The 18967-nt window shown below is 41.3% G+C and overlaps 2 protein-coding genes across 2 annotated transcripts in view; both read left to right on the forward strand.

Moving 5' to 3' along the window:
- LOC111346274 (follicle-stimulating hormone receptor-like) overlaps positions 1–18967 on the forward strand; it is a 228914-nt gene that overhangs the window by 164333 nt on the left and 45614 nt on the right. The gene's annotated exons all lie outside the window — the stretch shown is intronic.
- Positions 1743–18967, forward strand: part of LOC148718438 (uncharacterized) — a 59646-nt gene continuing 42421 nt past the window's right edge. The window contains exons 1-2 of the mRNA XM_088741780.1: positions 1743–2059; positions 14462–14533. Of these exons, the coding sequence (XP_088597906.1) occupies positions 1908–2059; positions 14462–14533 (224 nt within the window). The 5' untranslated portion in view covers positions 1743–1907. The remainder of the gene's footprint in view (positions 2060–14461; positions 14534–18967) is intronic.

An 18967-nucleotide genomic window follows, 5' to 3' on the forward strand; every position in this document is an offset into this window, starting at 1 on the left:
AAAGATATATTCTGATTGCTTTTTTTGGATAACAAGTAACTGTGTTAGGAATAAGGGAAAGGTTAAACCCCAGACATGGACGCCATAAGTGAGGAATGGATAGATAAGGGAGTAATAGAGCATGGCAAGAATATCATGGTTGACAAAGTGTCTCACTTTTGACAATATACCTGCAGTTTTGGATAGTTTCAAACAAAGCTCATTAATATGACTTTTCCATGTTGAGTTAGAATAAAATGTTATGCCTAGGTATTTAGTGGAGTCAACGTGTTTAACAAGTACGTCATCAATTTTAATTCTTAATGACTGATTAGGTTTAATTTTACTGGAATGAAAAGGAATAAAGTTAGCTTTAGAAATACTAAGTGCTAATCGATTAGATTGCATCCATTCAGCAACAGATTTTAGTTCACGATTTAGAGTTGTCTCAAGGTGACTAGGGTTTTTGCTTGAGAAATAAATGGTAGTATCATCAGCAAATAGATGGAAATGTTAGTAAGCTAGAAGTATTGGGCAAATCATTTACATATAATAGGAATAAAAGGGGCCTAAAATAGACTCCTTGTGGGACACCACAAGTCACAGGTAATGAAGGTGAATTATGACCATTGACATTTACAAATTGTTCTCTATGTAATAAGTAAGATTTAAACCAATCAAGCACGACACTTCTTATTCCATAGTGGTTAAGCTTAGTTAATAGGATTGTATGATTAACAGTATCAAATGGTTTTTTCAGGTCTATAAATATACCACAACCAAATTCGTTATAATCAATGGACTGCCGAATACATTCAGTGATAGAACTAAGAGCATGGGTAGTCGAACATTTTTCTCTGAAACCAAACTGAAGTGGATAAAGTATTTTTAATTCTTCCAAATAACTGTAGAGGCGATGGTACATAGCTTTTTTCAAATAATTTACTAAAGTTAGAAATAACAGCAATTGGTCTATAATTGTCTATGTTAAATCTTGCGCCCTTCTTAAAAAACAGAAGTAATCCTCGCTAATTTTAATTTCTCTGGAAAGTTACCACTAACAAAGGAATCATTGACTAAAATTGCAAGAGGCTCGGATATATAGTCCCTAATAGTTTTCAAAATAGTAACAGGTAGACTGTATGGGTGAGAAGACTTGCTAGCATCCATCTTGCCAATAAAAGTCCAAATTTCATTTGAAGTGACGGGGGATAAAAAAATTGATCCTGAGTAGTTACCCCTAAGGTAGAATAAGGGCTATGACTTCCCCGAGGGATTTCCTTCTCCGTAGTCTTACCAATATTAGCAAAGAAGTTGTTAAAGATGTTAGCAATGTCATTAGGGTTATCAACAGACTTATTGTAAACCTTACCAAGCCCTTTACAGCTTTCAAATTGGCGGACTATCCTAAGACACTCGTTATGCCTCTTGTGACTCGTGTCGACTCGTGTGATATGGTTCTGTTCCAACTCTCGTGATTGCTAAACGAATCTGGTCGGGTTTCTTCTGATTCATTTTTAGTTTTGTCGGGCTTAATTGGATGTTTGTTCAGGGTGTCGCCTCTGCATTTCGACTAGTTATCGATTTAAACGTAATTCGAAGTTTGTCATTCAAGCACGTTTTGGCCTACTTTCAAGATAAAGAAAATACAATCAGAGGAGAATATGAGCGCGCAGCTTTTTGATAATAGTCATTACTTGCCATCGGATTTGTGGTCGAAATGTTTTGAAGCTAGTTGGAGTTAGAGTAAGATTTGGAGTTAATCAGAGGGATAATACTGAGGATTTTGTAACACCAGGGCATGGTACATTTAAGAGGAAAGCATTGTGATCCAAGACTCTTTGTACCTTTCCCTTGGCGAGTTTTCTCCGGCAAGCTACTTTCCCCCCTAACGTCCGAGCATCTGATTGTTTTTTTTTTATTGCTCCATGTCTGTTCCAGAATTAGATTGTGAGGGGACAAGATTTTTCTATTTTCTAACTGCCTTGTATTTTGATTTACTCTCCAGGGACCTGTCCAACAACAAGTTGCAGAAATTATCCTCAGGAATGTTCCAGAACAACAGAAGACTATCCTACCTGTAAGTAGAATCCTTCTAAAAGTTTATACTTTCACTAGTTCTTAGTCATGGGATAGGGGCGACGAAGTAATTTCACTGAGGATACTTTCCACTCATCATAACTTCCTGTATTGCAGTTATGATGAGTGCAGGTTAACCCTCCTGTGGCATGAGAAATTGAAAAGAGGGTTATGAAGAGGTTACTGAGCTTGTGCGCGCGCGTGCTTTGAGATAATGTAAGCTAAAATGTCACGAAAAAATCATGCGGAGTATTTTTCTTTGACGAGTGCAAGTTTCTTTTAGAGGAGTTGAAAGTTTTAAGTTTTTCGAGTGGCACTTTGTTTGGCGGTCGTTGATATTTACCGTGTTTACCGTCACTTTATCGTTTACTGTATTACGAATAGAGGCGTTTGTTTGATTTCTGTTTGACCTTCTGACACTTTTGGTGACCACCATGGGAGAAAGGTATGAGCTGTTATTTTTTTGAGGTCTCGTTTGCGAGTTGAGTTTTGGAGTTGAGCGATGTGGCTTCCGAATCCGAGGATAGCGATGTTACCGAAGTTACCGCGGAGGAAAACGTCAAAACTGGACCGAATGGAGTCGAGAAATTAAGAGAAGGAGACGTAGCGCAAGTACAAAACTGACAAAACTCAGACACGAGTTGGAAAGACTACTCGTAAAAGATTCCGAAATAACGGACTTAGAAAGTGCGATTGAATAGATGTGGGAAGCCTTAGAGGACGCACAGGAAATTTCACAGGAACTGACCGCGTTTTATGTCGAAGTCGAAGAAGAAGCTGGGAAAAAAAGAAACATTTGAAGAGTCCGAAACGATCAAAAGAGACCTACAAAGAACGATTGAAGCGGGAAAAAATGCGATCAAAGTCCGCGCGTCCAAAACCGTAAATTTGAACCGACCGTTAAGCAAGAACGCAGTGAATCGCTACAAGCAGTCTGCCCGAGAAGCTCAGCTGAACGAAAGTAACGACAGCCACGACGACCGAAATCGATATTTGAAGCCGTTAACAGTTCCGACGTTTGATGGTGACAAACGAAAGTTTGAAGATGTTTGGGCCATTTTTACAAGTCTCGTAGGCGAGTTAACGGAGGCAGTACATTTGAATATAGCAAGGCTATGACAATGCCTTACAGGGAACGCTTTGGAAGCCATCCGTGGTCTTGCAGTCACCGCCCACGAATACGAGGAGGCAAAAGAAGTATTAAAGACGACTGGTGGAGATACGCGCCAGCTTCTACGAGCCTACTTGGATACACTAGAACAGGCGCCGTTGATAGGAAGCAACGACATCCACGCGTTTGAAAAATTTGTTGACGTTGTTAGAATTACTGGTAAAGTTACAAGCCGAAGGAAGAGACCATGAGTTACGAGATGGAACTCTTCACGGCCTGCTGTTAAAAAATTTGCCTGATCGTCAGCTAGAGAATTATAGTCGCTGTTTAAAGGAATGCGCCAGACAAAGATCATTCATAGCTTTCAAATAATGGGTGACTGTCGAAGTCAGATTCGGAATAGAAGCAGCGGTGCACGGGATTAAGTCGAAACCTGTCGAGCACGTCAAACTAACGAAAGTGCCGAAATACCAGGATAGGAGCAGGATGCGAAATTTACATACTGTTGCAATAGAGAAAGAGACGCATGGTGTGAAGCCTCCATGCTCTCTCTGTCACAATTTCGATCACGGGGTGTGATATTGCAAGGAGTTTGGCGACGGAGGAGCGGATGACCGCTGGAAGATCGCAAAAGAAAGAAAGCTGTGTTTCCGTTGCCTAGCCTCTGATCATGGGGGAAAGATTGCCCAAATGGCCCTCAAATCTTCTTCATGGAGGTGAAGTCTTGTCAGAAACTGGACCGAAGACAACGTTTCCTTATGTTGACGATGAGAGACGCCAGATGTTTCACAGGAGGGGGCGCCCGCGGTCACCCCGACTAGCAGTAATGAGGGAACGCCGAGTTAACCTTATTCGTTACGAGCTGTCCCTGCGGGGATGAAGGCAAATGGTAGAAAAATAAAACTAAAGCAATCCTAGAGGACGCGTTGACCAAAGCTTTCCTTCCTGAAGATGTTACTGGGGTACTGGGACTGGCAGAGCCTTTCGAAAAATGTCAAGTTCATGTTCTCAACGACATCTTCGAAACGTTTTAGTCCATGCCATTGAAAATTCAAATTTAAAGAGTAGGTGGCAGGTTTTCAAAGGAAATGAGAGTAAAAACATATACTCAGAAAGTTGGAAGCAGTTACAGAGCTGTGAACTAGAACAAACCGCAGAGTAAACGGCCTCACGTGACCCAATGCAGTTTTCCCAAGCCGGCAAATGGTGGATAGACTTGTTGATCTTTTGATTGGCATTGATAACGCTGAACCCCATTATTCGCATGTTGATCTCCGATAGAAACATGGTGGACCTATCGCCCGCCTCGGACCACTTGACTGGAGTAGTATTCATGCAGCTGATGAAAGCGAAACCGCGAGAACATGATCACACTTTAAGTTATTCGTTCCTTGTTCACCAAGAGCCTAATTGGAGCGAGAGAAAAGAATCGTGTTGTGATGTCGACAACAGCTTAAAGATGTTCTGGGAAATTGAGAAGTCTGGCACAGACCGCGATGAGAGACTGGTACTCACCGAAGAAGAAAGCAAAGGGAAAGATTCCCTCAAGTACAAAAATGGAAGATATCTTGTAGCCGTTCGTTGGAAAGAAATAAACCCGATATCCCTTACACTAAACCTATGATACTTTCTCGCATACGAAGCACCAAAAGAAATTTGAAGAAGAACAGCCACGTCGCCGAAGAATATCAAGCAACCATCCAGGCCCATGTTGCTAAAGGATATTTACGAAAGGTTCCCTTAAACGAACAGCTGCCAGCATACGTATGGTATTTGCCGCATTTTTCGGTCTTGAGAAAAGATAAATCGACAACAAAGTGCGAGTGGTGGTTGACTTTGCCGGTAAATGTAATGGTACTTCCTTAAATGACATGATTCATCCCGGGTCGAAATTACTACAAGATCTTTTCAACGTCCTTGTTCGTTTTCGTTGAAACCTTGATGGCATCGCGTGGGAAATAAAAAAAAATGTACCTCCAGATATAGATTAAAGAGCAGGAACGATCCCACTTCCTTCTGTTGAGGAGAGATCTTGACGCTAACCGAGAGCCAGACGTAATCGAGTTTACGGGTGTAGTTTTTGGAAAGAACTCTGCTCCTATGGGGTCGTAGGTTGTTGCACAGGATAGCGCTCGAAGAAAAAAAAACAGTTAAGTTAACCTATACGGAAGATTCTATTGACAGTCTTGGTAGCGATGATGAAGAAGTGGAGCTATGCCATCAATTGAAGGCACTATGAGGAGTCGCCAGTATGCAAGCCACCAAGTGGATCTCTAATTCAGCGAAAGTTATTGGAGCGATTCCATCACAAGAAAATGCTACAGAGACAGTGATTAACAGCGGTCAAGACCCGATAACGAAGTCACTGGGAATTTCGTGGAACAGTACTGAAGACGTGTTTACCTTTGCCGCTTCTCCAGTTTCCCCGAAATTTTAGACAACAAAGGGAAACGTCCTGCGTAAAGTAGCAATGAACCCGCTGGGATTAAACGAACAGCTGCCAGCTAATATAACGTATTTGCCGCATTTTCCGGCCGTGAGAATGGATAAATCGACAACAAAGGTGCGAATCGTATTTGATTATGCCGCTAAATGTAATGGTACTTTCTTAATTAAATGACATGATCCATCCCGGGCCGAAATTACCACAAGATCATTTCAACATCCTTCTCCGGATGAAGATTAAGGAGCAGGACCGATCCCACTTCCGACTACTATGGAGAGATCTTGACCCTAACCTAGAGCCAGACGTATTCTAGTTTAAGTGTGTAGTTTATGGAAATAATTCCGCCCCTATGGAGTTTGTTGCGTACGAAAACGCTTGAAGAAACCAAGACTGTTATCCCCTTGCCGCTGAGACTGTCTTTAAGTTCACCTATATGGACGGTTCTATTGACCATCTTTAAAGCAATGATGAAGGATTGGAGCTATACCATCAATTGAAGGCACTATGGGGAGTCGCCGACGTACAAGCCAGGAAGTGGATCTCTAATTCATCGGTAGTTGTTGAAGTGATTCCATCAGAAGAACGCGCCACAGAGATCGTTATTAACAGTACTGAAGACGTGTTTACTGTTGCCGCACCTCCAGGTTCCCTAGAATTTCAGACAACAAAGCGAAACGTCCTGCGTAAAGTAGCAACGATTTTTGACCCGCTGGGATTCGTATGCTCGTACGTTATAGTGACGAAAATTCTACTTGAGGAGTTATGGATGCGAGGCTACGACTGGGACGATGAAGTTCAAGATGAAAGAGCAAACCAAATCGGGGCTTGGTTGGAGCAATTGAAAATTCCGCACGAGGTGAAGATTCCCCGGTGTCTGCTATGTCCAGAGCAAGGGCGTAGCCAGGGGGAGGCCTGAGGTACCCGTTAACCCCCCTTGGTAGGCCTTCTTTAGAGCAAACAACCTACAATATTCAGGTGGAGAAAACGCCATGACAATATCTTGGTCGTAAAAACCATTGTTGAAAAGCACACTTTTTTAAAATTTTTTTTTTGTAAAGTATTTTCGTCATCGGCTCTTGTATTTAGTTAATATAGGCCTTGATTCCGCGAGAATACGACTGAGCCCGCCGATACACGCGGGAGAGCAGCGGTGTTAGTGCTGAGTAGCCTCTGTGACCCCCCCTTTGAAAAATGCTGGCTACGCCCCTGCAGAGCCTGTCAAGTCAAAGCACATTGCGACTTTTATCGATGCCTCTCAACAAGCCTATTCTGCAGCAGTCTATATCCGATACGATAACGATAATGTAACAAGTCGCCTGATTGCAGCAAAAAGTAAAGTGACGCCATTGAACCCGTTGACAATACCCAAACTGGAACTCATGATGCGATTTTTGGCCTGCGCTTAACACAATCGTTACTGACGGCCTTAGATGTACCAATGCAGAGCGTGACGTTTTACTCTGACAGTAGAGATGTTCTATGGTGGATTCGAGGACGCGGCAAAGACTCCCGACAGATAGTCAAAGATGAAAGTCCAGGATAGACCTAGTGAAATGCAAGAGATGAGAAACTTGAAGACTAAAGAAGACATGAATGCCTATGGAACCCTTATGCCCTGCAACTTCCAGAAAGGAACCGCACCGAAACACAACAACACACTAGAAGAGTGGAGACTAGATCCGAAACGGTTTTCCAGTTAGACGCATTTGGTTCAAGTACACGTGGGAGTGAGAAGAGTGCCACAAAACACACGTTACAGAGACCCCAGGAATGAAAGTATGGAACTGTTGCCCGAAGAAATAAAGGATGCTGAGAGAGAAATGTACGTCTGGAGCAAGGCGAAGCTTTCCGTGACGAGTACACAGCTTTGAGTTCAGGGAAGTCGAAATCAGAGAAAAGCCAGTTAATAAAGCGTAATCCGTGCATCATGACGATGGAGTTATCGTCAGTGATGGTCAATTAAAGTCCGCAGGTTATCTTCCATATGATACCAGATTTCCAATTATTCTGCCTCTTTGACACTGGGTGACGAAACTTATTGTGAAGCATTGTCATCAGAGAGGGAATCATGCAGCTGGAGTACACTTCACTCTTTGCCAGTTGAGTGAGAGATTTTGGATCATCGCCGCACGCGAGGAGATTCGCGAGTGGGATCATGAATGTAATGAATGTAAGAGAAGACGAAACAAGTCAGCTTGTCAGATTATGTCCCCACTCCTGGAGAAGAGGCTCCGTTTCTGCTTCAGAACCTTCGCCCAAACAGCCGTAGATTTTGCAGGCTCTTTCTATACTGTTCAAGGACGCAGACAACCACGACAGAAAAGGTGGCTGTGCCTTTTTGCTTGCTTGGAAAGACGAGCAGTGCATTTAGATGTGGCCTGGGGGACTAGATGCCGACGCGTTCTTAAACGCCTTCGCTCGTTTAACCAGTCGTCGTGGAGTTTTTAAACATGTGACAAGCGATAGAGATACAAATTTCGTAGGCGCAGTGCGTAAGTTAAAAAAATTGGCAGTTAGTTAGACGGAAAACATCTTCATAGGAAGACAGTGGAGCTTGGTGTGACATGGAGATTCAATCCACCAGCTGCTCCACACTTTTGAGGAGCCCATAAAGTAATGGTGAAAACTGCTAAGAAAGCTACTTACGCCGTTGAGGGAGAAGGAGACGTGAATGACTAGGAGATGATCACCGTGGTCGCTAGGGTGGAGTCCCTCCTTAATTCCAGTCCGTTGACTTATCAGAGTTCAGGTCGATGTTCCATTGACACATAACCATTTCTCGCTTGGCTAAATGGGGGGACGCTTCGCTCCTGAGGCCGTTGAAACCACTGATATGCATCCGTTTTAACGATGGCGAAAGGTTCAAGACATTAATTATTTGACGAGTGTGGAGGAGCTGGCTTAATGAATCTTTTCCAGCCCTTAACTGTCGACCAAAGTGGAGTTCAGATTGCCGAGACCTAAAAGTTGAGGATGTGGATCTTGTGACTCAGCCCGATACTAAGAGGACGTTGGCCATTAGGAGGGATTGTTGAAGTGTATCCTGGACGAGATGGCCACACCCGTGTAGGTAAAGTTGCATGTGGTGTCAGGGCTGTCATGAGACCGATTAGGAAACTGATTTCGCTTGGAATAAATTGATAATTACTAAATTAGAAACACACAAGGACCACCCTTCAGTGCGAGGAGAGGAAAATGTTAAGAAGACGTTGCCGAACTTCTGCGAGCGCGACTGGCGCGCATGCGCTTTGAGATTATGTAAGTTAAAATGGTGGCAACAAGTCATGGGGACTTTTTTTTACATGTGCGAGTTTCTTTTGGGGGAGTTGAAAGTTTTGAGTTTTTTGAGCGGATATGTGTTTGGCGGTTGTTGGTATTGTTCATAAAGGCGGAGCTTAGAATTATTGATATGCACGCGCAAAGTTCAAAATGAATCCGTTCAACTCCCCAAGGCCGTTAGGACGGGGAAGAATTGAAGGGAAAAAATATATGTTCCAGAAATGTTAGATTTGATACTATTTCCAGGCATCGGATTCCCTTCATATGTTGCATGAGTCCTTTATACTTTTTAAGAAAACATATCCATATTGCAACCCAACGTGCTGATATCTTCGTTTGGAAGAAATTCGGCCTCGAAGTTATCATACAGCTATTTCCCATACTGAAAGGTCCAGTTGAACAGATAATTGATAAAGGTTAAAGAGATAGTACCGAGCCAAAAATGGTTGTTATTTTATTACGAAATCTTTTCTTTGAAAACCATATTGTTTAAGTTTAAGTTTAGTTTAATTAATTCGCCACGGGAATGGCAGGAGAAAGGAACAGAACCTTCGTTCCAATTGACACCCAACCCCTTTTTTACCCACCCATCCCACCCTGGGGAGGACATCCATCACACAGTAATCTCGTGTGTAAAAAATTAACGTCTCCTACCCCAACCCTGCAGGAGACGGGACCGCCATTTATTCGTCCCTATCCGAGAAGACTAGAATATCTAAACCATTTCCTGATGTTATAGAAAGGCAGCATATTCTTCTCAATTATTTTAAGACCTTGAGTGTTGGTCCGGCCGGGGCTCGAATCCTCGACCTCCCGCACAACAGTCCAGCGCTCTATCCATTGGGCTAACCGGGAGGCGGTTTTGATATTTTATATAGCTGTGAAAACACTAACCGCAGGAGGACCTTTGCCTTTTAGCGGCCATTTTTCTTTATTGTGTCATGCCATTTGTCGTCTCGGTCTTTGAAATTTAGCGCCCTCGCACACGTAAATATCCCGGATGTGTCATACAATTCTGCCCGATGTAGCGTGTTTACCGTGAGTTTACCTCTTACCGTGTTACGAATATACGTTTTTATTCGATTTCCGTTTCGCTTCCTAACAAAGAGTGAAATATTTATAGTAGAAATTAGTAACTCATGAGACTTTGTCGGCTTTTTTTTACCTTAGCTTATGTAGAAAGTCTGGGCAGTATTTTTAAGCAAGGACGTCGGTAGCGACCCCAAGCTGATAAATAACTTCTTTATCCTATCTTTTCTCCCCATTTCAAACCACTTTGTTGCAAAAAAAAAATGGTTTTGAAATGGACTTTTTGATAACAAGTGTGTCATTAAAAGGGTTGACGCTCGGCCTAAAAGCTTTTTCGTAATAAATTTGAATCCATCCCAAAAGGTAACCCAGAAAGTTAAGACAGGAGGTACTTGTTTACAATTGAGTTGATTGATGGGACCAGCTCCAGGAAAATCTGAATTCTCCAAAAGAATTTTTTTATTGTAAACGGTAGGCGAAGTATTGAGTTGTACTACAAATGTTCTTTAAGTAAGTTTCTACGTTTTAATTCCGTTCAATTTAAACATTTCTACCGTAAATTGCACAGTAGAAAGTGAATAAATTGAATGTGTAAAAGCTGTTTAAATTTCTCTTTTCACCTAATTTTTTTCGAAGAAAAAAGACCAGATATACGCACGCCATACCAGTTTGTTTGGAAGCCTTTTAAATCATTCTTATCTTTACGCAAATAAAATGTTTCTGTGAAGCCTCTCTGGATGATTTGAATTACCTCTGTTTTCTCTACGATGTACTCGTTAATTATTGTTCAACTTATAGAGGATCTTGTCTTTATTACAGCCTAAATGATTCGGGTTCTTTTGACAAGCATTTCATTAAGTTTTAGAAAAAAGGCCTATGCCCTCGGGTGGTACTCAAGACTTCGTGCACAGTTTTTCCCAATACGGACTGACCTATGCCGAACAACGTTATGTACGTCGGTTTGGAAAGAAGCCTTGATTCATATTTCGTTATCTACTTGTTACATTTATCATGAGAAATTGAAAGAAATGAAACGTGTGCAAGAGGAAATCAGTAACTCGTACGAGAATTTTGAGTTAAGTGTTTTCTTTGACTTTCTTGATGAACTTTATATAGGAAACCGGATAACAAAAAGCCTCAAGGAAACTGTAAACTGTATTATTGTCACTGGGCTAACTTCATTATCCTGTAAAAATATTGAACTTTTTAAAGTGGGTTATACTCTCAGTAAATAGTTTTCTTTTGATATTTCTCCGGCGGAAAGATACCTTCAACTTAATGTCAACATATGCTAGTGGATGTCACAAAATTGAGCAATTTGGGTACGGAATGCATTTAAAATTTGACTGGTGTGCAGAGTTTATAGATCATTGGATCGCTCTACGGTGGAGTGAACTAATGATTTTTAATGTAGCTCATACTTTAAGGACTTGACAATTTACATGCATGACTTTTTGAGTTGCATTCCGAACGATTTACTGCACTAACGCCATTAGCAGCTCCTTCTACTAGATCTCTTTTGGGGAAAAACTGTCGTTTGCTTTTTCGGTCTCGTGCTTCGGGAAAATTGATAGAGGTCTTGTGATCTCCGTAAGTGATAGCTCTTCAATATGATGTCTTTACGTTCAAGCTGCACAGATAATTTTATAAGACATTCGGATCTGATGGAGGAATATCTTTTGTGTCAAGCCAATCAAGCTTTAAAAACGAGAACCAAGGGCATTTTTTACCATAGCTGGTAATATGTTATTATTCGAAACGTACATTATCTTACAGCTCAAAACTAACATTTTGTTTGATGATATATTTGTTATAAGTACTTGTCCAATAATAAATTAAAGAACTTAACCCCAGGCGTGTTCAGTGGGTTGAGACGGTTGTACAAACTGTAAGTAAGAACCAATTGTGCCAACAAATTAAAGCCAGACGGAGACAGTCTGACTATCAAAACATTCGCCTGACACTCACCCTTGAAACAGACCCAGCAATGCAGTGTATCTCAACTAAATCTTCTCTTACATGTATCTCATAATGGGGAAAATTTTGAAAGAGTACTGCTTATAAGTTTGGGATAAATTGTTTAATGTTCACCTTTAGGACGTGTTTGCTTTTTCGTGAGAACAACATTTGCGTTCCTTAACATTGCATATTACAAATTGAAATGTTACAAACTGTTTAGATTTAACAAATGTGAGATATATTATCAAAGAAATATGTTTCATCAAAAAACTTTTATTATAACTTGATAATCCAGAGAGGATCATCTAAAACTGATATATGAATATTGTAAAATCAGGATCCACTTAGAAAGTTGTCAGTCTAAAACTATGCTTCCCCATGAATGCAGCGTCAATAGAGCAAGAAATAATATGAACGTTGAGAGGTTTTCTTTTATGGCTGACTGTTTATTCGAAAAAGATATATTAATTAGCAAATCTTGACCGGCCGTGATGCGTATTACAAATAATGTGCCTGCTTTGTTTAACAATAAATTCAGGATTTTCTATGCTGAAAAAAAAGTAAAAAATTGAAAATTGACAGCCCTCGATGAAATCGTTGGAGAAGAGATGAACATTTAAGATTCAGCTGGTTCTTGAAAAAAACTCGTCAAATTGTTACAAGTATTTAAAAACCAAACATTTATGTAATGATTACAAATTCGCATCATCTCTTAGCTCAAATGTGGTCAGGTTCAATTTTTACTTATGTCGGTTTTAGTTGGATGTTTGTTCAAGGTGTGCCTCTGCATTTCGACTTGTTATTTTTTGAAATAGTACTGCTTATAAGTTTGGGATAAATTGTTTATTGTTGTTTAATGTTCACCTTTAGGACGTGTTTGCTTTTTCGTGAGGCTTTGCAAGAACAACATTTGCGTTCATTAACATTGCATATTACAGATTGAAATGTTACAAACTGTTTAGATTTAACAAATGTGAGATATATTATCAAAGAAATATGTTTCATCAAAAAATTTTATTTAACTTGATAATCCAGAGAGGATCATCTAAAACTGATATATGAATAGTGTAAAATGAGGATCCACTTAGAAAGTTGTCAGTCTAAAACTATGCTTCCCCATAAATGCAGCGTCAATACAGCAAGAAATATTATGAACTTTGAAAGGTTTTCTTTTATAGCTGACTGTTTATTGGAAAAGATGAACATTTAAGATTCATTTAAGATTCAGCTGGTTCTTGTAAAAACTTGTCAAATTGTTACAAGTATTTAAAACAAACATTTTATGTAATGATTACAAATTCGAGTGATCTCTTAGCTCAAATCTGGTCAGGTTCAATTTTTACTTATGTCGGTTTTAGTTGGATGTTTTGTTCAAGGTGTGCCTCTGCATTTCGACTTGTTATCGATTTGAAAGTAAAACGCACTTTATCATTCATGTATTTTCAAGTAAGCGACATTTCTTGGTACGTTTGAAATCTCTTTTTTACCATGTTGTTGTACAATTTTGCTTCTGAAACCAAGAAAGGCTCTTATTTCAAAAACAGGCGAAGGAAAGCCTTGTGTCTGGGACTCTGTCATTACATTCTATACGAGTACTCTAATGCATTATCTTGTTTTTGTCTCGTTGTTGTCAAGTACCGCTCTATATAAGCACTAAAGGTTCGCGAGTCTCAGTTTCCAAGCTTTGAACGGTGAATTTACACACGAGCTAGGAGTTTTGCACTCTTCGCATTAAATGGAAAACTGATCTACTTTTGTTTAATAAAGGCGCTATCCAGCGTACAAAATTGTCTGCCGTTTTTTTTTTCTTAAAGGGATAGCTAAGGTTTCATGAAAAAAAAAACCAATTGTGAGATAAATTTTTAGGAAAAGACGTCGGTCACGGCCTCAAGCCGATAGATAATTTCTTTAACTATCTCTTCTTTCTTTCTTTCTTTTCTTTTTTCGTGAAGTTTTTAGGAAGGGCATTTGTGTTCCTTCATATTGCCACATGTTATATGTTAAAATTTTGCCAACTGTTTAGATTTAACAATTGTGAGATATATTATTAGGCAAATATGTTTCATTAGTGAAAATTTTCCATAATTTGAGAAGATAGAGAGAACCAATCAAAACTGCTATATGAATGGTGTGAAATGAGGATCCACTTACAAAGCTGTAGGTTTCAGACACTGCGTCCCCATAAATGTAGCGTCAATACAGCAATAAATATGAAAAACTTTGAAAAGTTCTCTTTCAGAGCAGACTTGCCAGAAAAAGATGTATTGATTAGCAAAACGTGACCGGCCGTGGTGTTTATTACAAACAATGAGCTTCCTTTGTTTCACAATGTACTCGGGATTTTGAAGCTAGAAATTTTACGGGCGTTGAACAAACCTTGAAGATGAGAGAAACATTTAAGATTTAGCCGATTCTTGAATACTTCGTCAAATTGTTACAAGTATTTAAAACCAAACATCGATGACAACAAATCACATTTGCAAGAAAAACACCCTAAAAAGTTTCAGTAACAGTCAATGTCTTTCCATTTTTTTGTGCTACTGCCTTCCATCCTTCTCATATTTTGATTTACTCTTCAGGGACCTGTCCAAAAACAATTTGCAGAACTTATCCTCAGGAATGTTCCAGAACAACAGAGAACTATGGCACCTGTAAGTAGAATCCTTCTAAAACTTTATACTTTCAGTAGTTCTTAGTCATGGGATAGGGGGGACGAGGTAATTTCACTGAGGATACGTTGAAGTGCCTGTATTAGTGCGCGCGCATGTTTCGAGATTATTTAAGTTGAAATGTCGTCAACAAATCCCGCGGAATTTTTTTTGGACGTGTGCAAGTTTCTTTAGAGGAGTTGAAAGTTTTGAGTTATACGAGTGGCAATTTGTTTGGCGGTCGTTGGTATTTACCAAGTGTACCGTGAGTTTACCGTGTTACGAGTAGACGCTTTTGTTTGATTTCCGTTTCGTTTCCTAATGTTTTTGGCGACCACGATGCGAGAAAGGTATAAGCTGTAATGTTTGAGGTTTCGTTTGCGAGTTGAGTTTAAGCGCTATGACTACCAAATCCGAGGATAGCGATGTTACCGAAATAATCGAGAAAAACGACAGAACTGGACCGGGTGGAGTCCACATACAGAAGCAAAAGGACCTTCTGTTGATACAGATTAAGAGAAGGAAACGTACTGCAAAGACAAAAGTCACGAATCTCAGACATGAAATAACGGACAGTGTGATTGAACCGCTATGGGCAGCCCTAGAGGACGCACAAGAAATTTTAGAGGAAATCACTGCGTTCTATGTCGAAGTCGAAGTCGAAGTCGAAGTCGAAGAACAAGCTGTGAAAAAAGAACCGTTTGAAGAGTCCGAAGCGATCGAAAGAGACATAAAAAGAACGATTGAAGCAGGACAAAATGCGATCAGAGTCCGCGCGACCAAAACCGTAAATATGAACAAGCCGTTAAGCAAGAACACAGCAGATCGCTACCAGCAATCGGCCAGAAAAGATCAGCTGAACGAAAGTCACGGCAGCCACGACAGAAACAGATATTTGAAGACGTTAACAGTTCCGACGTTCAATGGTGACAAACGAAAGTTTGAAGATGTTTGGTCTCTTTTTACAAGTCTCGTAGACGAGTCAACGGAGCCAGTACATTTGAAAATGGCAAGGCTACGACAATGCCTTACAGGGAACACTTTGGAAGCCATCCGTGGTCTTGGAGTCACCGCCCACCAATACCAGGAGGCAAAACAAATATAAAAGACAAAGTATGAAGGTAGGCACCCGCTTCTGCGCGCCCACTTGGATTAACTAGATCAGGCACTGTTGATTAGAAGAAACGATATCTACGCGCTTGAGAAGTTTGCTGACCTTGTTTGAATCAGTGGTAAAGTTACAGGCCGAAGGAAGAGAAGGTGAGTTACGAGATAGAACTCTTCACAGCCTGCTGATAAAAAGTTTCCTGATCGTCAGCAAGAAAATTGCAGTCGCTGGTTAAAGGAATCCCCCAGACAAAGATCATTCATAGGTTTCAAAGACTAGTTGAGAGTCGAAGTCAGATTCGGAATAGAAGCAGCGGTGAACAAGAATAAGTCGAAACCTGTCCAGTACGCGAAACTACCGAGAGTACCGAGATACCAGGATCGGAGCAGGATGCGAAATTTACATACTGTTGCAATAGGGAAAGAGTCGCGTAGTGTGAAGACTCCGTGATGTTTCTGTCACAGTTTCGATCACGGGGTGTGATATTGCAAGGAGTTTGGCGACGGAGGAGTGGATGATCGCTGGAAGATCGTGAAAGACGAAAGCTGTGTTTCCGTTGCCTAGCCTCTGATCGCGAGGGAAAGATTGCCCAAAAGGCCCTTAAGTCTTCTTCATGGAGGTGAAGTTTTGTCAGAAACTGGACCGTAGACAACGTTGCCTTATGTTGACGATGAGAGACGCCCAGATGTTCCACGGGAGGGGGCGCCCGCTGTGACCCCGACCAGCTGTAATGAAGGAACGCCGACTGAACCTCATTCGTTACGAGCTGTCCCTCTGTGGATGAAGGCCAATGCTAGAAAAATAAAAATAAACGCCATCCAAGACGATGCGTTGAACGAAACTTTCCTAAATGAAGACGTTACTGGGGCACTGAGATTGGTAGAGCCTTTCCAAAAATTTCAAGTCCATGTTCTCAACGACATCCTTGAAACGTTTCAGTCCATGCCTTTAAAAATTCAAATTAAAATAGTAGATGGCAGGTTTTCAAAGAAAATCATGATAAAAACATATACTCAGAAAGTCGCAAGCAGTTACAGAGCTGTGAACTAGAACAAACATCAGAATAAACAGCCTCACTTGACTCAATGCAGTTTTCCCAAGCCGGCCAATGATGGATGGATTTTTCGATCTTTTGAATGGCATTGATAACGCTGAACTCCATTATTCACATGTTGATCTGCGAGGGAAACATGGTGGACCTATCGCCCGCCTCGAACCACTAGGGTGGAGTAGTATTGGTGCAGCTGATGAAAGCAAAACCGCGAGAACATGATCTCAGGTTAATGTTATTCGCTTCTTGTTCACCAAGAGCCTAATTGAAGGGAGAGAAAAGAATCCTGTTGTGATGTCGACAACAGCTTAAAGATGTTCTGGGAAATTGAGAAGTCTGACACAGACCGTGATGACAGACTCGTACTCACCGAAGAGGAAAGCAAAGGGAAAGATTCCCTCAAGTACAAAAATGAAAGATATCTTGTAGCCGTTCCTTGGAAAGAAAACAAACCCAATCTCTCTAACACTAAACCTATGGTACCGTTTCGCATACGAAGCACCAAAAGAAATTTGAAGAAGAAAAGCCACGTCGCCGAAGAATATCAAGTAACCATCCAGGCCTTTGTTGCTAAAGGATATTTACGAAAGGCTCTCTCAAACGAGCAGCTGCCAGCTTACGTATGGACAACAAAAGTGCGATTCGTATTTTACTGTGCCGCTAAATGTAGTAGTACTTCCTTAAATGACATGATTCATCCCGGGTCGAAATAACTACAAGATCTTTTTAACGTCCTCGTCCGTTTTCGTCGAAACCCTGCTGGCATCGCCTGCGACATCAAAGGAATGTATCTCCGGCGAAGGGCTAACGCTCGAAACGTCAGCTTTTGTAATCGTTACGGTGGCCAGTTTACCATTTCAACTTTGTTGATATATCCAAATTATCTCCAGGTAGAGATTAAGGAGCCAGACCGATCCCACTTCCGTTTGTTGTGGAGAGATCTTGACGCTAACCGAGAGCCAGACGTGTTCGAGTTTAAGCGTGTAGTTTTTGGAAAGAACTCTGCTGCTATGGGGTCGCAGTTTGTTGCGCAAGAAAACGCTCGAGGAAACCAAACTAGTTAAATAAACTTATATGGAAGATTCTATTGGCAGTCTTGATAGCGATGATGAAGGAGTGGAGCTATACCATCAATTAAAGGAACTATGGGGAGTTTCCAGCATGCAAACCAGGAAGTGGATCTCTAATTCACCGAAAGTTATTGGAGCGATTCCATCAGAAGAACACACCACAAAGATAGTGATTAACAGCGGTCAAGACCCGATAACGAAGACACTGGGAATTCCGTGGAACAGTACCGAAGACGTGTTTACCTTTGCCGCTTCTCCAGTTTCCTCGGAATTTCAGACAACAAAGGGAAACGTCCTGCGTAAAGTAGCAACGGTTCTTGAACCGCTGGGAATCGTTTGCCCATACGTTATTGTGTCAAGAATTCTACTTCAGGGGCTGTGGATGCGAGGCTTCAACTGGGATGACATAGTTCAAGATGAATGGCAAACCAAATCGGGGTTTGGTTTGAGCAATTGAAAAGTCTGCAGAAGGTGAAGATTCCCCGGTGTCTACGAAGTCCAGAGCCTGTCAAGTCAAAAGTACAATGTGACAGTCGAACTTGGAGTAACATGGAGATTCAATCTAGCAGCTGCCCCACATTTTGGAGGAGCCCATGAAGAAATGGTGAAAGCTGCTAAGAAAGACACTTACGCCGTTGTGGGAAAACGATACATAAACGATGAGGAGCTGATCGCCGTGTTCGCTGGAGTCCCTTCTTAATACCTGTCCGTTGACTTATCAGAGTTCAAGTCCACGAGACGATGTTCCATTGACACCTAACCATTTCTTGCTCGGCGAAATAGGGGGGGCACTTCGCTTCCGAGGCCGTTGAAACCACTACTTCGCATCCGCGTCAACGATGGCGAAAGGTTCAAGACTTTAATTATTTTACGAGTGTGGAGGAGATGGCTCAAGAACTTTTTTTCCAGCCCTTAACAGTCGACCATATTGGACTCCAGAATGCCGAAACCTAAAAGTTGAGGATGTGGTTCTAGCTTGTGAATTAGCCCGATACTCCAAGAGGACGTTGGCTATTGGAAGGGATTGTTGAAGTGTATCCTGGACGAGATGGCCACACCCGCGTAGCTAAAGTTGCGTGTGGTGTCAGGACTTTCATGAGACTGATTAGCAAACTGACTCCGCTTGGAATTGATTGTTAGAAACACAGTGTGGGGAGGTGAAAATGTTAAGAAGACGTTACCGAACTGTGCGGACGCCGCTCGCGCAC

This window comes from Stylophora pistillata, chromosome 12, assembly GCF_964205215.1.
Source record: "Stylophora pistillata chromosome 12, jaStyPist1.2, whole genome shotgun sequence".
Taxonomy (NCBI): Eukaryota; Metazoa; Cnidaria; class Anthozoa; order Scleractinia; family Pocilloporidae; genus Stylophora; species Stylophora pistillata.